The sequence below is a fragment of the Thamnophis sirtalis genome, unplaced genomic scaffold (assembly GCF_051295495.1).
Source record: "Thamnophis sirtalis isolate CommonGarterSnake01/CBP01778 unplaced genomic scaffold, rThaSir2_p1.2 scaffold_15, whole genome shotgun sequence".
NCBI lineage: Eukaryota > Metazoa > Chordata > Lepidosauria > Squamata > Natricidae > Thamnophis > Thamnophis sirtalis.
Genome location: NW_028261395.1, coordinates 36,618,373 through 36,643,139, shown reverse-complemented (window position 1 = coordinate 36,643,139; position 24,767 = coordinate 36,618,373). Strand labels below are relative to the sequence as shown.

At 41.6% G+C, this 24,767-nt stretch overlaps 1 protein-coding gene across 2 annotated transcripts in view; it reads right to left on the bottom strand.

The window, feature by feature from the left end:
* LRRC20 (leucine rich repeat containing 20) overlaps positions 1-24,767 on the bottom strand; it is a 119,695-nt gene that overhangs the window by 58,009 nt on the left and 36,919 nt on the right. For both annotated transcript variants that reach the window (XM_087701800.1, XM_087701801.1), the window contains one exon: positions 3,573-3,740. In XM_087701800.1, coding sequence (XP_087557926.1) covers positions 3,573-3,740 — 168 coding nt within the window. The remainder of the gene's footprint in view (positions 1-3,572; positions 3,741-24,767) is intronic.

Here is a 24,767-nt window from a genome sequence, read left to right as displayed (position 1 = left end):
TTATTCGTATTTGCATTTCTCCTCCCTCCAGTAATTTATTCCCATTACGTTACGTTTCTCCTTCCCTCCAGCTAAGTACACTTTATTCTTTATTAGCTCACTTTACCCAAGTTCTCAATTCACATTCCTCCCCTTTCCCTCCAGTTGCTTTACACACATTTTTATTTATTTAAAATTCCCCCTCCTTTACTGCGCATGCCCAACAGACCCAAAGAGTTTTTTCAGTCCTGGCATGCAGAACGGCCCTGGAGGCGGCTGGCGGCCCGCTGATAGCCTTCCAGAAGGTGTGGATTGGCCGGGCAGCATGGAGATCGTTGAGGCAGGCAGGAGGGATTTCAGGCCCCTGAAGGCAGCTAAGACAGCTGAGGCAAGACAGCGCGGAGGTCTTGGAGGCTAGGAGGAGCGTTGAGAGAGGCTCCTTGGCTTCCCGCTGGGAAGCAGGCTCACGGGGAGGCAGGGAGGGGCGGCTTTCCCTCCAGGCAGAGAACGGAGCTAGCAGGCAGGACAGGAGGGAATGACAGCTTCCCTCCCAGCATCGGGAGGCTTTGGCCGGAGGACAGGCACAGTGGCAAGGCTCGGGGAGGCCGTGGAGGCAGGCGCGGAGGCATTGGGGCCCTTCTGGGAGGGCACGGAGGCCGCGGGAGGCCGTAGGAGACCGTAGGGCATCGGGAGGCCGAGGAGGCTGGCGCGGAGGCCGTGGGAGGCCGTAGAGGCGCCGGAAGGCCGAGGAGGCTGGCGAGGAGGCCGCGGAGACATCGGGCCCTTCTGGGACGAGCGGTGAGGCGGTGAGCGTCGGGTGAGCTCGTAGGAAGGCAGACATCGCGGGGAGGCCGGCTGTAGGGGGAGGCAGAAGGCAGGCAGGCGTGGCCCGGCATTGACTCACCAGGCAGGCTTCTTAGGAAGGAATTGAGAGTCCGGGAGGCCTTGGGACGACTGGCAGGCATCTTGAATTTGGAGCCGGTCGAGGCGACTTCGGCTCGGCGCGGTTTGTAAGAGGCAGATAGGAAATCAGGAGGGAACGGAAGGCAGCAGCGGTTTCGGACAGGCTGGTCCGAGGTTGGCCTTCGCCGTCTCCAGCTCGTCCTTGGGGTTGGCATGGCTCGTCCTCCAAGTTGGCGCACTGGCTCGTCCTTGAGTTGGCGTGGCTTGTCCCCAAGTTGGCGTGGATGGAAGGCAAGGCAGCAGCGGTGTTCAGACCAGCAGGTTTTACCAGCCGAGGTTAGCCTTCGCAGGATTGCTCGTCCTTGGGGTAGGCATGGCTCGTCCTCCAAGTTGGCGCACTGGCTCGTCCTTGAGTTGGCGTGGCTCGTCCCCCAAGTTGGCATGGTAGGAAGGTTTTCCGGTGGCTTCTGCTGTCGCTGAGTGCCGGCTGGCCTTCTGTTCTCTGTTGTACTTCCCTTGCTTTTCGCGCTGTTTTCCAGGCTCTGCGGAATCGCCAGATCCCACCTTCGTCGCCAGTTTTGTGTATTAGTTCGAGGGATCACGCAAGAGCCATGGATTCAGAGAGTAGGTGTTTATTGAAGATGTTAGCGATTCGAAGAACAGAACGCGCGCCAAAGGTATTTATAGGAAATGTAACAATATAATAACCAATCAGGGGCCGGGTACTGCACAGCAACTGCTGGTGCAGTACCTCGGCCAATCAGGGCAGATTAGGTATTTCATGGAGGCTAGCAACAGCCTCCAATGACTCCTGACCAAACAGGGCCCAGCAAAGTGGTTGCTGGCCCTTTCTCATGTATCCAAATACACAACAGAAATGCTGCCTATCTGTCCCCTTCCAAAGCAACCTTGCAGGTTTTCAAGATCACCCGGAGAGGCGTTTTTTTTAAAGAAAAACCCTGCAGGCACCCAGCGACAGGAGCCGGGAGTAGTACCGGCGTTCTGGAAGTTAATTACTTCCGGGTTCATCGATGATCCGGTTCGTGCGAACCAGTGCGAACCGGGAGGAACCCACCCTTGGTGTGTATGTGTAACAGGTGTGTGTGTGTGTGTGTGTGTGTGTGTGTGTGTGTGTGTGTGTGTGTATACCAACCTAATCCAAAAGAAACCCCCATTAAAATCCAGGACAGAGAACAAGAAAACGGAAAAGCTCTCCTCCCATACATAAAAGGCACCACAGACAGAATCAGCAAAATCCTCCACAAACACAACATCAAGACAGCATTCTGCACTAACCGAAAAATATCCACCATCCTAAGAAACCCCAAAGACAAAATTGAGTTAGAAAATCAAGGAGTACATGAAATCCCATGCCCCACCTGCCCCACCACATACATCGGACAAACCAACAGAAGAATATGTGCACGCATTGAAGAACACAAAAACGCAATCAGAAAAGAGGAACCAACTTCTTCCCTGGTCCAACACCTTAAAGCCACAGGACATAAAATTGACTTCAAAAAGACCAGAACTATTGCCAAGGCTGAACATTTTAACAACAGAATAATCAGAGAAGTCATCGAGATAGAAAAACGCTTAAACTGACCCTATGAGCAAACCGGAAGTCACTTCTGGTTTGTTTGTAGGGTGGTTTTTAGTCCTCCAGAGGAAGCCTCCAGAGGGCTTAAACCGACCCTAACCGGAAGTCACTTCCAGTTTGCTCGTAGAGTCGGTTTAAGCTCTCTGGAGGCTTCAGGGAAGCCTCCTGAAGGTCACTGAAGCCTCCAGAGGGCCTCCGGAGGGGCGGGGGGTTCTTTTCGCCCTCCCCAGGTTCCTATAAAGCCTCTGGAGCCTGAGGAGGGCAAAAAAAGCATGCAGAAAATGGGGGGAGCACCTCTCATGCACGCATACGCACTGGGGGGTCACACGTTGCATTATGGGTGCGGTACGCTTGCCCACGACCCCTCCCTGTGCTCCCTCTCCTTTATGACATGCGAGCCAAAAAAAGGTTCACCATCGCTGGTGTAGATCAAATAAAAATAGAAATATTTGGAAACTTAGTTACGTGTGTGTTTGTGTGTGTGTGTGTGTATCTATCTATATCTATCTATCTATCTATCTATCTATCATCTATCTATCTATCTATCTATCATCTAATACAAAGATAGAATAAGCTGTGTGGGAAAATAGAAACAAGCACAGACTTTGCATTACATTTAGAAGTAAACGATAGGAATTTAATTTTGCACAATAAAATAGTATGTGGAAAAAACAAATACAGTCTTTGTGTCTGTGTTTTGTACCATATTAAGAAAAATCCTACTGTTTGGTCTTCTGAGATTAGACAATATTCTTGGATTTCCTAAACAGTCTCTAATTAAAGTATTAACTACAACTACCAAGGTTTAATTAGTTTCCCCGCTCTGACAAGATTAGCACAGTGAGGCACACCAGGAGACATTGTACTTCTAAATAGCAGTATCGTGAGATGAAAATCAATCACATTATGTATGAAAATCATAACCTTGGTATAAGTTTTGAAAAGTGCATGGTGAAATGAAAAGTCAAACAATATCTTCCTGCAAATGAAAAACTATAAACATTAAGACAATGTTAAACATTGAAGGCAAAAATCAATCTAGTATTCTATTTGAACAAAGAGACACTTGAATGCACAGCTACATTTTTACCTGTAATCTCGTTCTCTTCAAGGTTGATCATTTCAAGAGCCTGCAAAGAAGTCAACTGGTCAGGAAAAGTGTGAAATTTGTTCCTGGACAGGTTGATAATTCTCAGATGTAACAGGGTTCGGACTTCTTCTGGCAGGTGATGAATATAATTCCCTTCCAGATTAAGTTCTGCAATTGGACAGGATGGACAATCAATAAACACGCAAACTGACTCTTAAAATCATTCACGCAAAGTTTGTTGACTTTGGGCAATATTCCTATTTTTAATTATAGTGGGAGAAAGATAATAAATAGGTCTCTAGATTTGGGGTTCATTTTACCTAGTTTTAGGACTTGTATAGAGAACAGATCTCATTTTAGGTCATATTTATGCAGAAATATTGAAAATTCAAAAGATGTCACAAACCTTTAAGCACTAAAGAAGGCTTCAACTATGGATGTTTAGAAATACTGACTATTCCCAAAATTTCATATAGTAAAAACTTGGAAGATAACACAATATGAATATTCCTTCTAATCAGAAATCTATGGAAATCATTGTATTGTAGGTGATTTTTTACAATAAATATAATAATGTCTAGAATACGATGCTTAAAGCGAGGGATCCTTGCTTGTTTTCTTGCAAATGTTTCATTACCAAACTAGGTAACATCATTAGTGTTTAAAGCAGTCATGATCCGACATTACTTTGAAAAACGTAATGTATTGTTCTAAACCATTATCTGTCAACCATTTTAAGAAGTGCAATTGATGTAAAAAATTAGAAATGTCCTCCTATCCTTATATTTGGGAAGTTGTCTATATTTAGATAACAGATAGCTTCTGCTTTTTTGGATCAACCATCAACAGTAAAGGATCAAGCAGTCATAAAATATGCTCCAGATCAGCCCTTGGTAGAGCAGTCATAAAGGGCTTGAGAAGATGCCATCATGTGTCTACACGTAGAAAGCAGGGGTGGGTTGCTACCGGCATTGCTGCCAGTTCGGTGCTTGAAAAATTTTCAGCACGCATGTACATTTGCAAATAAAAAGGTCTGCGCATTCGCAAAACCTTAAAAAAAAGGGGGGGGGGAATCTGCAGTACCGAAAAACAAGATGGCGACTCCATAGGAGAACCGATCGCTGCCAGTTCCAGTGACCCAGGCTGCCAAGTTATTACCGGTTTGGCTGTACTAATACGAACCGGTACGAACCTACCTCTGCTACAAAGATTAGACCAGTATAAGCAAATTCCCTGCGAAACTCTAACTGAAATTAGAATTGGGCTTTGAAAAAGCAGTTTAGGAGCAGAATAAATGTTTTTGAACTTTGGTATTGGGGGAGCCTTCTGAGAATATTGTAGACTCCCATGAAAACAAATAAATGAGTCATTGAACAAATCAGCTCAAGAGTTCACACTAGAGGCACAAATGATCAGGCTCAAATTGTTCTCCTTCAGACACATTATGTAAAAACCCAACTCTTTAGAAAGGCCTCTAATAATGGGAAAGGTGGAAGGAAAGAGAAGGCGGCAAGCGGCTACCTAGTAGATGGTATGGTTACAGTATTGATGAGTACATTATTGGAAATAAAAGAAAGATCAAGTAATGACCTTTTGTCATGGTGAAGATATCATCAGCCAGAGTTGACATTAATTTGAGGGTGCATAATCAAAAATAAATCAAACTGGAAGAATCGCAGATGTTTTCATTGTTATGGTCCTTTGAAGATGCCCTCAACTCATGGAGGCGAAGGGAATAGGTCCATGGAATTTTCAACATTTTTCTAAAATGGCTTGCCAGTATTTTTTTCCTAGAGCTTAGAGAGAATGACTGTCCCAATGTCTCTTAGCCAGATCTGGCACCATAACAACTCTTTCCCCCACTTTTTTACAACCTTTATTTATTTCTCTTTATTCGGGATGGAGTCAGGGCAACGGAATGGAGCTGAGCATTTACTGGCCCAAAGCCCTTCCTGACGCCAACGCAAAGTTCACAGCAGATATTTTCTCTTTGTGCTCTGATAGAAAAACATCTGTCGCTGCTAGGATTGAACCTCTCGAGTGGGGGGGGGGCGAGAGTCTTTACCTTTAGGCCACTGAACCGCTCCACCATAAGAATTCAAAATATCTCCACTTTCAGTCTAGTACCACACTCTGCATTTCAGATATACTAGCATTTTACTGTGTGGATACCATAACCTCTTTGAAGGTCAAGGGATAAAACTGATGTAGATGCACAAATCATATTCTTTATAAAAGTATTTATAAAGTATTTATGAAAGGTATTCATAAATATTCTTCCACTTTTCTCAGCATTAAAAGGGATATGCATAGCCATAAAAATACCTTTCAAAAAGAATAAATAGGAAGAACCGTATCAAAGCTCTTGAGCTCTATGTTCATTTTCAACAAGAATCATTTTTAAAGAAAAAAATATCTCTCCCGCTCTTTGCCCTCTCCAGAGTGTTCTTTAGATTCAGCATCCACAGCAGTTTTAATTGTAATGAACAATACACTTGAAGAGCTCCGGTAGACTCAGGATAATACAAGGGAAAAAATGTTGGAAACATTGTACAGAGCCCGAAATGCTAACATTTTTATTTTCACAAAAGGTGAGTTCCAAATACACTAAATGTATGCCCAGAGAAGGAAAAAGTAACTTGCATCTGCTGCTATGGGTTTGCCCGGGTTCGGTAGAACCCGTAGCTAACGTTATGGCCGGTTTGGAGAACTTTCAAATCCCACTGCTGGCTGACCCCACCCCACCTCTCCCAGGAGTCTCCATGCAGCCCATTTTGGATGTGAAGTAAGTACAGGGCCTGTGCAGAGGCTCAGGAAGGGTGAAAAATGGGCCTCTGGAAAGTTCCAGAAAGGCAGAAATGGGCCCATTTCCAGTCTCCGGACGGCCTCTAGAGCCTGGGGAAAACAGTGTTCACCCTCCCAGAGACTTGAGGAAAACCTCCAGAGCCTGGGGAAGGTTAAAACACACACACACCCCCGCTGTGCTGCAGGAGGCTGACTAGGCTATGCCCACCAAGGCCATGCCCATCCAGCAACTGGACAGAGAACCCATTGCTGAAATTTTTGAAGTCCACCACTGTGGACTTCAAAAAGAGATGACAGCCAGCCTTCCCAGAGGCATAAATGTGGTAAGGAAAACTCTCACTGAACGCACGACCAAAGTATTTGGCATTAGGGGGGAGGGGAAGTAGGGGAGAGGGGAATGTTGGAGGGAAGAAGGAAAGTTGGAGGGGGGGCGAAAGAAAGGGTGTAGGGAGGGTCGAAGTGGTACATTGGGTTTGTATTTTGGGGTGTATTGTTGACAAGAGGAATGGCTGTGTTTATTGTTTAATGTTATATGGCCCTGGTTATGCACAGTATATATGTGACTGTACGAAATGAAAATGGAAAATAAAACACATTTACAATCAAAGTATTTGGCATTAGAAACATAAAAATATACTTTACAGATAGTCCTCGATGTAGAACCGGTGACTTAGCCAACTGTTAAAATGACCCTTCCCCAAAAGCTATTTATAATCCAGTTTTTGAAATGATGACTGCTGTACACCATCATGTGGTCACACGATCACATGTTGGGCTTCTGGAAATCAACTCATCTTCACGATCATTTGCAGTATCCCCTATATCCCGTGACTGTGATTTGTAACATTTTTTTTTCCAGTTTCTGGAGTTTATTTTCAGTTTCTGACTAAAAAGATATCAGATAAAATGGATTCACATAACAACTGTACAGTCACTTGGCAAGTACAGCAAAACATGTCAAAAAAAATCTGCTCTGATTACATGATCCTTCAATTACAACCACAATGACTAAAAACTGTAATTCTGGGCTCAACTGAAATTGAAATTGCCTGCTGGAATACTGTAGGAAAGAGTTCCAAGCAAGCCCACACCCATTATATACATTGGCTACAACACTGAAACAGATAGATAACAGAAAGATAAGGGGGAATTCGTGAACAACGTAGACAATACCAATTTTTAACAAATCAGTTAAATAAAAACAGAATAATGTACAGATGGTTGGTACCAGAAGGGGTACTGGTATCTTGGCAAGGAAAAAGATATAAGATAGAGAATATAGAAGAAGTGCAGGAATTCTATGAAAAATACTGCACGTGGGAAGAAGAACAAGGAAGTAAAGAGGACCTAGAAAGTAGAAGTCAAGAGGAAGAAACATCAGAAGACAAGGAAAGAAACAGGAAAAAAGAACAGAGGCAAGAAAGAGAGAGAGCAGAAAGGGAAGGCGCGAGAGGGAAAAGTCAGATACAAACCAGAAGCAACAAAAAACACCCCCTCTAAAGATGGACCAGGAAATAACAATTATATCGATAAACTTGAATGGACTGAACACACCCCAAAAAAGCACGCAGATGTTTAATTAACAAGAAATTGAAGGCAGATATAACCTGTATACAGGAAGTGCATATTAAAAGGGAACACAGGAATTTACTGGAAAACAAAAAATTAGGGAAATTATATACAGCACTGGCAGATTAAAAAAAAAAAAGAGGGATAGCAACCTATATAAAGGAAAAAATAAACTCCAAAGCAGTCTACTCTGATGAAGAAGGCAGGATGCTAATGACTGAATTAGAGACAACAGAAAAACCGATATTATTAATAGTCATATATGCACCAAATCAGAAACAAGAGGAATTCTGTAGGAAATTACACAACAAAATAAATGAATTTGAATATGAAAATATTTGCTTAATTGGGGGTTATAATGCAATAGTGGATTTAAAAAATGGACTATGAAAGCAAAAAGAAAAAAAAATACATTACCCAAATCCTTGCCCATGCACAGTTGCCTATAAATAGGTTTGTACATGTGCAGAACATTTAAAAAGATTTTAAAAAGAAGTCACGGCAACCAGGGGCATGACGAGCATGCCATCCCTACCGGTTTGAAGACTCAGTCACCATTTCCACTACCGGTTCCACTGAACCGGTGTGAACTGGTAGGAACCCACTTCTGGTTTAGAATTTAGACCCAGGAATGTCTATGCAAGTGCCACACACACAAAAAAAAATGGGTGAAGTTTCTATCACGCCATCATGGATGCTATCTTGACTTTTTTGGCCATTCCCTGCAGACTCCTAAGTATATTTTTTTCAATTCTTCTGCCATTTTTTGTTTTGCCTGTTGTCCCTGGACTGTCAAGCCTATTTGTTACTTTGGTCTACATGTACCAATTTTCCAACTTTTCAATTCTGCTATTACATAAAGGATTTGATTTCCCTTTGGATGCTTTTTGTCAAAAGTAGTCCAAGACTGAGAAAAGATATGAGAACTGTTCCATCTCCAATTGCTTCAGAATTGATTGAAAGGAGTCCAGCAGGATCTGGAAGGAATGTTTAGGAACAGCTGAAGCAGAAAGAAATATCTTTCAGAAAATGGCAACTTTTGAAAAGATGGATAGAATATATTTTAGTTAGAAATATTGCAGATTATTTTTTTATTTTGTTTCATGTTGCATAATTTGTCTCTGGTATTTAAGTCCTCTATACAAATTCAGTAATTCTGTGGTTTATACAATCTGGCGCTTTAAAGGCAGAGTTGCCTTTAAATCTTACAATTTCCTCTATATATTTTTCTAAGAAAGATTCTTTGAAGTAGTTCTCTGGGTTTTGACTAACTATATTCTTCATAGTGACCAACTTTGCTATGAAATGGTTTCGTGTGACTACTTAAAATTAAAAAGGGAGTTCTACATTTTTGCATTACCTTTAAAAAAAAAAAAGCTTGATTGTATTTATCTCTTGGGAGATTAGCCTATTTCCTAAAAAAAGATGACAAAGAAAAAGAGCTGATTTCCCTAGCCATATGCCTTAACACTGCAGTGCCAGGAAAGCTCCTATATTTATTTCATTTTTTTTTAACCTTTCAATTTATCAGACAGCAGCACAGGTCTTTTTATCTCATATGCCAGGTTCAGAAAAGGACATTAGATGAAGCACTACCTCAGTGGTGGGTTGCAGGTGGTACGCCCCGGTATGGGGGTACTGGAGCCTGCCTGGAGCACTGGGTACCGTTTCGGTACGGTGCTCCGGAGGGACCACCTGCCCGCCCAAGCTCCTTACCTGTCCTTTAAGCCTTTGGCGCTTCTGCACCTGCATGATGTTCCGCTGAGCAGCTGGAGCATCACTGAGGCTTGTGGAGACGTCACAGGCAGGTACGACACATGTGTGCACTCTGCATGTGTGCGCACACACCACGTGTGCCCATGTGGGAAACGCCGGGCCTGTTCCAACCATACTGGTTGGAACAGGATCCGGAACCCGCCACTGTACTGCCTAATAAGTTAGGTGTTTGCAGCAAGAACTAGCAAGACACCTACTAGGGCAGAAGGTACATATCCTGTGGTTGAGCCTTGATGCTACAGTTCCTTTTTTTCATGCAGGATGCCTGTTGCTATGCAGATTATTGACAAAGGATGATGTAGCTTGACATTGGTGCACTCTGGATGATAAATCACATATAATAAGATTCTAATATTGATTTAGAATCAGAATAAAGCAGCAAAGTTTACACAAGGGATGAAAATTGGAAAGTTTCTCCCTTGTTATAAAATATATAACTTTCTTAACTAGCTTTAAATAAGAAAAGTCATACTGGGTCAGATGAAAGGCAAAAGGGTTTTACAAAAGTCAGGCAGATATCTTTGGAAAAATTGATAATAAGAGGATCAGCTCTTTTCATATTGCTGCTTTACGTGATGCTTATTCAAAGCATGGGCCTCTAATCCAAGAGGTAACATTTAATTATTAGCCATTAATGGCTTTGTCTTCCTTTCATCTGATATTTCCTTCTAAAGTGATCTGAACTGGTGGCCTCCACCATTTCTTTAATTTGTATTCTGTGGAGAAATAACTCCTTTTCTTTAGCTTTACCCTTCAACTTTCATCTGGGCTGAATTTATTTCTACTTCTTTTACCATACATACTTTATTCACCCCTATTATACTTCCCTCAGCCATTTTTTTCCCCAAGATAAAATATCCTCATCCTTCCCAAAGAGTTGCACCAGCTCTTTCATTATTTGAGTTGTTTCTTCTTGCATTTTATTCTAGTTCCATGTTAACTTAGATTAAGCAAATATACAATTACTGTATTACTAAGAGGCTGAGCTTATCGATCAGAAAGCTCGGCAGTTCAGCGGTCTGAATCTCTAGCGCTGCGTAACGGAGTGAGCTCGTTACTTGTCCCAGGTTCTGCCAACTTAGCAGTTTGAAAGCAGGTAAAAATGCAAGTAGCAAAACAGGAACCACCTTTGGTAGGAAAGTAACAGCGTTCCGTGTGCCTTTGGCATTTAGTCATGCTGGCCACATGACCACAGAGATGTCTTCAGACAGAGCTGGCTCTTCAGCTTTGAAATGGAAATGAGCACCGTCCCCTGGGGATGGGAACGACTAGCATGTAATATGTGCGAGGGGAACCTTTACCTTTACAACTAATGTTCCTTTTCTCTGTATAAAACTAACTGCAGGAAGAGGTGGGAAACAATTTGCCCATTTTCTTCCAATCAAGAAAAACTCCCTGTGCTTGCTTCTTACAAGATGGATGGACACGACTACAAATTGGAAGATTCAAAAAATGTCTTTGCGAAGAGCATATAGTATCTAACAGACTCCTGGGGCTACATTTACCAACATGGGCCATGTTTTAAACAGACGAGATGATAAATCCATGCACTCAGCTAAATCTACATTAACCATCACTACTTCATCAATTTATCTATTAACATTTATAGTGCCTTGTCTTAGTGACAGAGGTTGCAGTTGCAATTGTGGTGGTAAGTCAAGGATCCACCAAATTTACAACAGCACCATAGTTTTACTAAATAGAATTAACCTTGCTCAAAATAGGCTATTTCAGAGTAAAAATAGGGGTACAACTGTCTGTGTCCATGAGGAATTATGCAGGGAGTCCTGCACGAATACTCATTCTCATCAGGTGTACAGCAACTGTTCAAAATTGCAATGGTGCTGAATGAAGGAACTTATGACTAGCCCCCGAAATTACAGCGCATTATAGTGAACTCAGTCACATGATTGTAATCTCGGCTCTCCATCTGCAGTTCCACCTGGTTGCCAAATGTCCCGTGATCATGGGATTTGCAATCTTCCCTGCTAGCCTCCCCAGAAAGTCAATGGGGAAGCCAGCAGGGAAACGCCGTATATCACTGCCATCTGCCAAGAGGACTTCCTCTCATTTCTGTGGGCTGGCTAAGAAAGCCCCATGGCAAAATACAAGAAGAATTTACAGCCACAGAGGATTTTAGCCACAGAATGAGGAGGTTTTAGAAACTCAAGTGGTCCTAAGGCTCTTGTGCACCCTCCCCAAACCTTTCAATGCAGCTTGTAATTCCATCTCAATCAATTTGATTGTGGGAAGTCGGCATGAAGTACTCATGAAACACCAGCAATCAGGACAGCCTGGATTGCTGTTGCTAAACAAAGTACTCACACTTTGCAGTGATGACAATCCGAGTACCAACTGCCATTATAGGTTGAGGATTACCTGTACATGCGTAGCCCAAAAGCTTGAAACATATGAAGTTGGTTGACGCTAAGATCTTTTTTGCAATTCCTGCAACCATTTTATTAGATTAGATAACCCTTTAGATAAGTTCCCATCATTCCTAGCAGAGCCTCCAAATGTTATTTAGGCTTAGAATGATCGAAGATGGGTAAGAATATTCAGAGAGCTCATCCATCCTTGTTCCTTTGGTAAAATTATTACAGCAATAAAGGCTAATGGCTTCCATAACATTACAGCTTTTCCACCCCATTTGCTATAATGTTTCCAGGCACTGACCAAAAATCTCTATTAGTATGTCTGCAAAATGTCTCAAAGATAAGTGCACTTCTATAATGTAAAAATTTGGAAGAGCTACTGTACATTCTTTCAATTGCAAAAGCTTCTCTCAAAAAATTCTGGAAAGGTCAGTTAAGTTGGGATAGAATACAGGGGTAAAATTCAGCAGGTTCTGACAGGTTCTGGAGAACCGGTAGCGGAAATTTTGAGTAGTTCAGAGAACTGGCAAATACCACCTCTGACTGGCCTCAGAGTGGAGAGGGAATAAAGGTTTTGCAGTATCTTTCCGCTGGGGTGGGGCGGGAATGGGGATTTTGCAGTATTCTTCCCCTGCCATGCCCACCAAGTCACGCCCACAGAACCGGTAGTAAAAAAAAATTGAATTTCACCACTGATATAAGGACTATAATTGTTTCAAGACTAAGTCATAAGATTGATTCACGAAAGAACAAGGAAGTTATTGGTCTGGTGGTTCTGTACTCTACCTTCTGTCTTTCAATGCCAGGATGTATGTCTGTGGATCCCCCATTTTTGTTTTTTTTAAAAACTGAGTATCCACATTATTGTTCAAGAGCACACAATGGCTTCTAACACTGGAACAAATTGCTCTTTTCTGAAAAATGCCCTTTGCTCTGAAGAAGTAATTTAGAGAATTAGATAAAATGACAAGTATTACTGAGACCTGGCTGGGCCTGGGAGTGTGAGTGCGCGCATGTGTGTATGTATAGTGTGTTGCCCTCTCTGATATATGCTCTTCCAATAGTAATAACAATAGCACTTAGATTTATATACCGCTTCATAGTACTTTACAGCCCTCTCTAAGCGGTTTACAGAGTCAGCATATTTCCCCCAACAATCTGGGTCTTCATTTTACCCACCTCGGAAGGGAGGAAGGCAAGGGAGGAAGGGGTAACGGTTATAATCTGGGAACTTCTGGTAGCCCTCAGGTGTGCTGTTCCACAATTGCTGCCTGTGGGACTCTGTTTCTGAACTTTGGCTCGTAGGGGCAGTTGGGATTGTTGCTACTATACCAGCCTCCCTGCTGGGTACCAACTTCCCTATCTGAGCTGCAGGAGGTCATCTCAAGATTGACTTTGGAGATGAGGGACACTTCAATGTGCCATTCTTGGAGCGGACCTCTGAGGAAGCTCAGGAGTTCATGGCCTCCATGACAACCATGGGCCTCTCCCAGGCCATTCATGGTCCAACTCAGGAGTTTGGTCTCACTCTGGGCACGGTTTTCTTGTAGAAGTGGCTCTGAGAGAAGAGCTGATTTTGGGCTCTTTTCCATCTTGGTCAGATCCCATCATGATGACTTTGAAGTTCTCTTATTCTACCCTCTCCTTAGGGAGGTTCTACCCATTTGATTGGTCTGCGCCCGGACTGATGGAGCCAAATGGGTTCCAAAGAGAGCTGGGGGAAATACCTGATTTGCTCCAGGATCCTGTGGAGGTCCTAATGGCTGCCTGGAATAGGAAGATGGCCAGTGCCTTGGAAGGATCATGTTTATATGTCTTCTCTTAGCCCATTAGGCCCATTTCTCCCCTTCCTTCACAGAGGAGAAAACTGAAAAGGGTAAACAGATACTTACAGAGTCACTGAAGGAAAACAAATAATGAATTTGACCAAATCATGAGTTAGAGATGCTAGTCCCAGCAGCCCTCTTTAGTGTCACCTGGACTCTCCTTAGGAAAAGATGCCTGGATGCCTGTTTGCAGAGGGATTTTCTATTCACCGAAAGGGTAAAATTGCCCAGATCTATTCTCAGCTGGATGCCAAGTATGAAGCAAGTCCTATGGAGATGCCCAGGGAGTGGACTTTGGATCTTTTGGATCTAGCAAGAATTGGACAGGGTCCTCCAGAATGTACATGCCACCACCTGTGTGCTAGTTCCACGCCCCTTCTGGCTGGCTAAGGCTACCCAGGAGGGATCAGGGAGGTGAGTCCAAATGATGGTGAATTAGACAGGCTTAGACTGATTTGAACCTAGGCGGTTTGAATCTTTAGCGCTGTGTAACAAAGTGAGCTCCTGTTACTTGTCCCAGCTTCTGGGACAATCTAGCAGTTTGAAAGTATGTAAAAATGCAAGTAGAAAAATAGGAACCACCTTTGGTGGGAAGGTAACAGTATTCTGTGCACCTTTGGTATTTAGTCATGCCAGGGACATGACCACGGAGATGTCTTCGGACACTGCTGGCTTTTCAGCTTTGAAATGGAGATGAGCACTGCCCCCTAGAGGCAGGAATGACTAACACATATGTGCGAGGGGAACCTTTACCTTTACTTAGACTAACTTTTCTGTCACTTTAAATGAACACTAATCGGTATACATTAAAATGAAATTTTGTTGCATACAGTTCTCAAAGGGTCACCACCTCCAATATACACTACATAAACATGACAAATAAATAAATAAATAAATAAATAAATATTCAATTAATTATAAAACATTACATCCCTCAAATAATTCATCCTTATTAGGGGGGGGGGATGTTCCTGGCTGGATTTAAAGAGGCTCTGGTACATCCCATCCTCAAGAAGCCATCACTGGCTCACATCATTCTAGACAATTTTCCTCCATTTCCCATCTTTCTTTTTTTAGGGAGGGTGATGTTGCAACTCCAGAAGATCTTGGAGGAAACAGATTATCTGGACCCTTTTCAGTCAGGTTTCAGGCCCAAATATGGGACAGAAACAGTATTGACATTACTTATGTAATGCCTTAAATACTTAAGTAATTACTTACTTGGTCTGTTGTCTGGATGCTTGGGTGGTTTAGGGGTGGGGAATTTTTAGTGGGTGGGGGTGTGTTTAGGGATTGTCATGTGTGTTGGACCAGGACTCTCGGTGTTAGGTGCATTTCGTTGTTTGGGTATACTGTGTACATACGTACAATGGTAATAAACTAAATTTAAATTTAAATGTATGGATGATCTCTGGTGAGGAGCAGAATGGTGGTGAGCAGTTTTTAAATAAAAATAATAAGGATGATCAAATATTTCATTTAGTTAGCTGTTTGATTTCTTCCTCCCTCAATCAAAATAAGATAGGTAATACCCTACCCTCATAAATATGTGCTAGTCGTTCCCAATTCTAGTGGGTGGTGCTCATCTCTGTTTCAAAGCCAAAGAGCCAGCATTGTCCGAAGAAGTCTCTTTGGTCATGTGGCCAGCATGACTAAACACCGAAGGCGCACGGAACATTGTTACCTTCCCATCAAGGTGCTCCATATTTTTCTACTTGCTTTTTTAATGTCCTTTTGAACTGCTGGGTTGGCAGAAGCTGAGACAAGTAACGGGAGCTCACTCCATTATGTGGCTCTAGGGATTCGAACTGCTGAACTGCTGACCTTTCTGATCAACAAGCGTAGCATCTTAGTAATACAGTAATTGTACATTTGCTTAATCTAAGATAACATAGAACTAGAATAAAATGCAAGAAGAAACAACTCAAATAATGAAAGAGCTGGTCCAACTCTTTGGGAAGGATGAGGATCTTTTATCTTAGGGGAAAAAACGACTGAGGAAAGTATAATAGGGGAGTATAAAAGTATGTATGGTAAAAGAAGTAGAAATAAGTTCAGCCCAGATGAAAGCTGAAGGGTGAAAGAAGCAAGCTAAAGAAAAGGAATTATTTCTCCACAGAATCCAAGTTAAAGAAATGGCGGAGGCCACCAGTTCAGATCACTTTACCTTCCCGCCAAAGGAGGTCCCTATTTTTCTACTTGCATATTTTTTTCTTACATGCTTTCAAACTGCTAGGTTGGCAGAAGATGGGACAAGTAACAGGAGCTCACTCTGGTACACGGCACTAGGGATTCAATCAGCCTTTCTGATCGACAACCTCAGTGTCTTAGCCACTGAGCCACCACGTCCCCTTTCAATCAAAATACACGTGGAATTCCAATTTCCCTAATAAAACATCTATGCTATAAAACAGTAATCAAAGTCTAACAAACAAATCGGGGTGTGTGTGCCAAAATTAAGCAAAATATACAGTTGATACTTTGATAATTCATAATTCAAAAGCTCTCCTAAATGACTTTTTTCCATTAATTTTTGAAAACCCAGTAAGTTAGAAGCTTATTCCAAAGGTCAGTAAGGAAAAGCAGCTGTGCGAGCATCCATTTTTCTTCCCTCCTGAAGTAAGGAACTACTGACAGATTCTTCTGGGACCTTCATGTCAGTGGGTTGCTAATGGATGGGGAAGACTGATGAGAAGTTGAGCCAATTACTGTTGTTTGCGTTTTATATAACATATTTTCTTTCTTGTCATCTTCAGATCAAAGCACCACATGGAACTGGCCAAAACAGATAATTAGAACTTTTTCTCTAGGAATATCATTATGTTTTCTAGATTTCGCAGACTTCTTGTTTCTTTCATCAGTTGGACAGGGACACTAATATTGTCTGTGATAGAAATTGGGCACATAGTTTGCTCAATTCTCTCGTCTTTTTAGACTTTTTCGCTCAGGACCAGCATAAAAAGGTTTTGGGAAAGGAAAATGTATTTATTGGATGTTAGAAACACAATTTGGTTTCTGATCTTTCCTTGAAAGCTCCAGGGTTCTCTATATTTATATATCGTATATTTTAGGTGGGCTTTGATTGATTGCACTGTTACGTATTAGTTATTATTGATTATGATGTTGTATAATGAACCTGAAAGCTGTTTAGACTGACTCAGCTGAAACAGTACAGGAATAACCCTTTATGTATAATCATACTAACAGCATGGGTGATTGTGCCTCAAATATCTCTAAACATGCTATGTGGAACAGTCATAACCAAAGAAGTCTTAACATTCACTTTTTAGTTGTAAACAACTTAGTTTGGTTGCGCTCATTATCATTTTATTTATTAAATTTAATAACTATCTATTAAATTGTATGTATTTATTAAATTTATATACTGCCCATCTCACTGTTACAGTGAGTTTGGGGAGTTCACAGCAAAATGAAAAGATAATACAAAACAATTAAACATTTTAAAAGACTAAATAACGACTAAAAACCAAGAGGACAGGCAACAAGGGGAAAGGGGAGGTTCTCTCTATCTTATCAGCCACCCCCAGCATAGTGTGCCCTTTCAGGGTTAGAGACCAGAAGTTAAGGCTCAGAAGGCCAAGAGTGTGGGAGCCAAACTCGCATTCCAGAGAGATGCCACAGCAGAAAAGGCTCCTCCCCCAGATACCACCAGACAAAATTATTTGACAGACAGGATCCAAAGTACAGTAGGTTTATTGCATTGCAGCACGTTGCACAGGCCAATCCCATTAGCTCCTCAGATACCTCAGACCCATGCCATATTTATTATACTTTCCATTGTAAAAATACTTGTAGACTATGGCACAGTTTCAATACCTCTGTTATCCTGTACCACGTCATTATTATACTACTCCTAGAATAATTTCCCCTTTAGAGTTATAACCTGGCCTACAAGATGATTCTCTACTTCAAGTTTGCCTCCTACATATTTTTCTTATAAATTTACACATTTTCACACAGCAAGATCAAACTTGGAAAATATTGGTCTAAGTGAAATGAATGGGTAAGTGTATTCAAAAGAAGGCTGTTCTTGTTTACTGTTTAACTCCTCTGGAGTCCAATCCTTGTATTGAGCAAGGATTGTATATTCCCATGAATCTATGGCACAGCATGCATGCCAGAAGTGGCATGCAGAGCCATCTCTCTGGGCATGCGAGCCATCGCCCATTACTCTTTCGGTTCTGGTGTACCGGCCAGCTGGTCTTCACGCGTGTAGGAGCGCTGGAAACTGGAAGAGCAGCTGCTTGATGCGTATGTGCACACTGGGAAGGTGACCTTCCGGTTTCCAGAACACACATGCACGCAGACCATCTGTTCTTTGGGCATGCATGCGCACCAGAAACCAGAAGACCAGGTGGCTGGTGTGCAACAAAAAACGGAAGATCATTTTCACGGTATGCGCATGCGCATTGGGCGGCTGTTCTTCCGGTTTCCAGCCTGCGTACGCGTACTTCCATTTCGGCACTTGGTGTTGAAAAGGTTCGCCAACACTGGTATATTTGTTCCCCCAACTACTCTTGGACAAGTTCAAAGGAACCAAGTCGGCAAGTGAAAACCATCTTCGGCTGCTCCAGCTAAAATTCCTCTTCTCTTCATCAAGTCAGTCCTTTGAGGGAACATTCTGAAAATGTCTTTAAAGACATCATTTATGATGACTTTAATCATGCCTGTTGATATTCCCTGGAAGTTTATTCTAAAGGGTTTCTATCCCTAAAGGCCAGATATAGAAAACAAATAAATAATTAAAACTCTGTAGGAGAGAGAAGGTCCCAATTATGCATGTAGAGTGGCACATCAACCTTTAGGCTGACACATCAACCTTTATAAAGTTGGTTTTGGCATTTCACCCACCAGGAATTGATGGCACACCTTAACAAACAGAGGAAAACAACATAGGAGATAATAGTAAGATGCCACTTATGCCTCGTTTCAGGAACAAAAAAGAAAATCTGGGGAACATTGTTTTTATATGTCCTGAACTCCCACTGAATTCCAAGCTTAATTTGGAAAATGATCTGAAAGTAAAAGAATTGGCCTTAGCAGGATATATTGAAAAACCATAGATCCTCTTTAATACAGGAAATCCTCAATTTACAGAGTGGACTTTGGGTTATGTTCAATTGGTTTTTTAACGTGCACCTGTTTCAGACCTGCGTTCGATCAGTCCATAGAAAAGAAAACCCTTCACTCTATAGATTCAGAGAAAAGATATTTTTACTAGGAAAGAACTGATTTCCGCAAAAAACAGGCAAGATCTGAAACAGACAGACCAGGAGAGACAAATTAAAAGAGCCTCAGTAGCCAGGGAACTGGAGTCCATTAGTCAACGAAGAAGACGTTTTGGGAACATCTCCGGTCCAGGTTCACCTGTCCTTTGTGCATGCCTTTCCCAAGATAGTTGGCCTTGAAGATGTTAAACAACTCAAGCTGGCTCCATTGCTTTTCAGAAATTCCAGTCTCACACCTCCTATTCACGTCCCCTCCCAAATACCCATTGCTCCCCCCCCCGTTTCCATGGCAGCTGGCAGTAAGCTTGAAGGGAAGACAGCCAGGCTGACCATTTGTTTACCAACTGTTCAAGTTACAATGGCACTGAAAAATGTGATTGCCCGTTCTTGCCCTTACAAGTGCAGCATCCCCACAGATATATGATCAAAATTCAGACACTGGGCAACTGACATATATTTATGACTTGATGATTTTTATGACGGTTGCATCATTCCAGGGACATGTGATTACCGTAGGCAACATTCCCAATTGATTTCCAACAAGGAAAGTCAATGGGGAAGCTGGATTTGCTCAACCACCTCGTTTCACTTAAAACTGTACTGATTTATTTCATATAAGATGGAATCTGTTTGTGAAGATATCACTAGAGGAAGAATATGGATTTTGACAGGTTATCTGGAGTAGCATACTCTTCACAAATTATTGAAGGGAACTAGGATAGACAGGTGCAAGTAGTTTTGATCAGAAAAAATATTACAATAGAATCCTGGTTTTGAAGAAATAAATAACTGACATATGCAAGACATTTCTTTAAGCCATGAAACAGAATTAATTTACAAAGAGAACATTGTTCTAAAGTAATTATTTCAGAGTGAACTGTGAAATTATTTAAAAAGTATAACACATGTATAATTCCAAAATAATAAAGTAGAAAGTGTGTTGAAGATTTAAGTGCCATCAAGTTACTATTGACTCCTAGCAACTACATTATGAGTGGGCAACTATGGCTGGCTCAGGAATTCTGGGAATTGAAGGCCACAAGTCATAAAGGGGTCATAGTTCCCCATCCCTAAACTACACAAATAGATTTTCTCCATAATGATCTGCCCTTCTTATGTCTTTTAGCACTTCTGACCATGCATTCATTGTTGCTATAACTGAGTCTATCCGCCTTATTGATGATCATCCTCTTCTCTTTCTGACTATCTTCTCTTTCTTTCCCAGTTTTAGGGACTTCTCTAGAGACCTAGGTCTCTAGAGAAGTCCCTAAAACATTTTTCTACAGGTTTGCCAAAACTGTGCACGTGTGCGATATCTCACACGCATGTGTGCCCACCCACCTGTACATGAGCGAGAAAACACCCACTTGCACATGAACAAGTGACCCATCACCACTACCCATGCACGAGCGATCCCTGTGCGCATGGGGAGGAGGAATTTTCACTCTCCCCAGGCTCCAGAGGCTTTCCTGAAGACTGGGGAGAACAAAAACAGCCTCCTCCAGGCCTCCGGGGGGCTAGGGGAGGCCATTTTCACCCTCTCCAGGCTTCAGGAAAGCCTCCGTAGCCTGGGAAGGGCAAAAAACAAGCCCAATGGGCCAATTGGGAGTTTGTTTCCAAACTTCCAGTTTGCCGATTGGGCCTGCCATGCCAGCAAAGATGGCTTTGCATGCCCCCTGTGGCATACGTGGCATAGGTTTGCCATCCTGGTCCTAGGTCTTCATCTTATGTGTTCAATGTAGGATAATCAGAGCCTGGTCATTTGTGCTTCAAGTGAGAACTGTGAGTTGATTTGTTCAGTGTTTTTAATATGTATGTTTTGATTTTAATAATATACAGTGGTACCTTGGTACTCAACTGCTTTGAAACTCATCAGATTTCAATGCATTTTAACATGAAAATTTTGTCCCAGTAGTCATCATTTGTTTGATGCTCAATGCACAAGCTAGACTGCCTTATGAATCACATTATTCCTTATGGGAAAATTTGTTCAGTACTCATCATTTTTGGTACTCATCATGCCTCCCAGAACCAATTAACGATGAGTACCAAAGTACCACTGTATAAGCTTAGTTACACACACAGAAAGAAAGATGTATATGATGTTTATAGTTGGTTTCTGTTTCTAACCTTTTGTCTTTAAGACTATAAGTTACTCAGAGTCTCCAGACATGAAATTACGTAAGTTTCAATAAATAAATAGAGAGAAGTAACCACTTATAGGTAATCCATGACTTACAGTACAACCATTTATTTAATGACTGTGCAAAGTTATAACGGCACTGAAAAATGTAACTTTTGGGCATTTTCCTCACTTACGACCATTGCAACATCTCTGTGGTCATGTCATCAAAATTCAGGTGCTTGACAATTCATATTTATGGCGCTTTCTGTATCTGAGGTTCATGTGATCATCTTTTGCGACCTTCTGAGAAGTATAGTCAACGGGGAAGCCAAGATTCATTTAAGAGCCAACTTAACAACCACAACAATTCACTTAGCAATTGTGGCAAGGTCATAAATTCAGGCAAAACTCACTTAACAACTATCTTGCCCAGGAACAGAAATGTGGGGCTCAGTTTTGTCACACGTCGAGGACTACCCGTATTCAAGGGTGCTGCAATATATGCAGATGGGTAAGTGGCATTCAAAAGGCTTTAAATAGAGGCAGAGGGGATCCACCAAAACACCCCCTCAGGACTTAACTCCAACAAATATGGGATGACTATTAGAAAATGAGAAATGGAATGGGTGTTATGAATGGAAGCATCGTACATTGCAATATTTTGAAAGAATTTTTAAAATTCTAAAACAGTGAAGCGCTAACCTTTTTGTTGTCGTGTACTGAAAGTGCACAGGCACGCAACACTGTATGCCCGCACCCACAATGCGTGTGGGACATGCTCCAGCCCCCTGCAGATGTGCTCCTCCCCCGTGCATGCACATGCACCCCCCTCATCCATTTTGACTTCCAGATTGGTGCAGGAGGCCTTCCAGGCCTAAACCAGGGCACCAGAGGGGCGCATGTGTCCCCCCTGTGCCCCAGTTTGGCTTCCAAGTTGCTGCAGGAGGCCTTCCAGGCCTGCACCAACCTGGAAGCCAAAACGGAGCACAGGGGTGCTGCATGAGTCCCCAAAATGCAATGAGAGAGCTTCTTGCGCATGCGCGGCAGAGACCCGAAGACAAGCTGGCCAGTGGGAGCTGGGCCAGGGTGACGGCTGGCATGCACGCAGAAAGGGCTCTGCGTGCCACCAGGCATACATGCCATAGGTTCAACATCACGGTTCTAAAACATCACAGATGGGGATGACAAAGAGAGAGAAATGCACAAAACTTAATAAAATGACTAATGTAGTAGATGTAGATTATTATTATACAGATCATAAGAAATCCTTCATTTTATTTGCATAATATTCCAACTTTCTAAGGATTGGTAGATTATTACTATACAGATCAGTGTAGAAATCCTTCATTTTATTTGCATAATATTCCAACTTTCTGAGGATTGGTAGATTATTACTATACAGATCAGTGTAGAAATCCTTCATTTTATTTGCATAAGATTCCAACTTTCTAATGCATTTCAGTCATCTTGATTAAGAACTGTGTGTCTGTATACAGTTATACAGATTAATAACTGCATATCGCTCATTTAAACCCAGTCAATCTACTCAATTTTGTACTGCATTTATCTTTCATTCTAAATCAGAAATTGGATTAAGCATTCCTTGAATACAATTATTCCAGATCATTCAGTAATACATTCTTCTATTTTTGCCCAGTTATCTTTCTCGTGATGCCCGAGAGATAAACAAATATCTCAAAAATGATTTTACTAGCATCACATATGCAAGACTTAAGGGAGTACTTTGACTTGGGAGAAGCTGTTTGTTCCAGTTGGAATCCTCTTGTAAGAGCAAAAATTAATTGAATCCTTCTTTTCGAGTGAAAATGTTTCTGTTTAGCTTTACAATTATCAGATTATCATCTGCATCAGGAGCAGTTGTCCGAGGTGACACAAGGTTAATTGAGAGTAAATTAAAAACCTAATATAAATCAATCCTCAAACAAGTTACCGTATGTTAAGCTGGAAAACAGAAATTATACTCTTTCCCTTAGAGGGATGATTAGATTTCCACACCTCCAGGAGAGATAGTACTGTAGTGACATGCAGAATAAGAGGTTTTGAGGAAATTTACCATTATTTCTATTAGATAAAATTGGTTTATCCATGTATGGTTAAAAAAAAACAACAACACCCCTCTAGATCTCCCAAAATAAGAATTGTACCCTCTGCATTTTCAAGAAATACTTCACATAAAATAATCCTTCATATTGTCCACATTTCCAATATAATTTTGATTTCCCCCCCCCTCTTTTTCTTTCCAGTTTATATGTCAACCATTTCCCTGGCCCATTTGCAAATTCAAAATTCTTTTGTTTTGTGTAGTTCATTTTTACCTCCATTTCTTGTGCTGTTAACAAGGACAACTGCTGTTACAACTCCTGTTGTAGAAGTTTAATTTCCTGTCAAATAGTTCAATGGAGAGTTGTTTAATACTTATGCTTTCACCTTTATCTCATCTAAAATTGTTTGTTTCTTGTTTCTCTCTCTTTTTAAGCATGTTATAGAATAGCTCCTCATAAAAGCTTTAATTGTGTCCTAAACCATCATTATGTCTGTATCTTTATTAAGAAGAAAAAATATTTCATTTTTTAAAACAAATTTCTGCTCCTGTTTCTTTCTGAAATATTTCATGCAATCTCTATCTAAAGCAGTGGTAGTCAACCTGGTCCCTACCGTCCACTTGTGGGCATTCCAGCTTTCATGGTGGGCGGTAGGGGTACTGAAGCACTTTCCTTTTATTTCCTACTTTATAAATCACCATTACTGTGGAACCAATGGGCGGTTAGAAAATTTTACTACTAACAAGAGATACAAAAGTGGGTGGTAGTTATAAAAAGGTTGACTACCCCTGATCTAAAGGAACATTTTCTTTCTAAATGCTAACGTGGGTTGTGGTCTGAAAAGGGCCTATGGCAGTATCTGAATTTTATGAACAAAATTCTTAGATATCCAAAGCATGTTGTTTGTTATAATTGTTTACCTCTTTCAGGAAAATGAGAGGGATCCTTTGAGTTTGATTATTTTCTAGCAGGCATTTCATTACCCAAACTAGGTAACATAATCAGTGCTCATTAAAAAGATAAGTGTATTTTTGACATCATCAGTTTTATATCTCCATGCATTTACAAGCTCTAAATCTAAGTCCATGATATTAAAAAAGATATTTTACACCTTGTGTTGTTTGAATGTCTTTCTCATAATTTCATCTTTTTATGGGCAGATTACACCATTCCAGTCTCCTATCAAACACCAACTTTCATCAATTAGTGTATCCATTATAAAATGTTACTTTATTCTTGTTTGGGGAATAATTTCCCATTATCAAAGTCCCAACTGGTCTCATGCAGAGAACTGGCAAATGCCTCCTCTGCCTGGCCCCAGAGTGGGGTGGGAATGGAGATTTTGCAGTATCCTTCCCCTGCCACACCACCAAACCATGCCTACCACACCACACCCACAGAACTGGT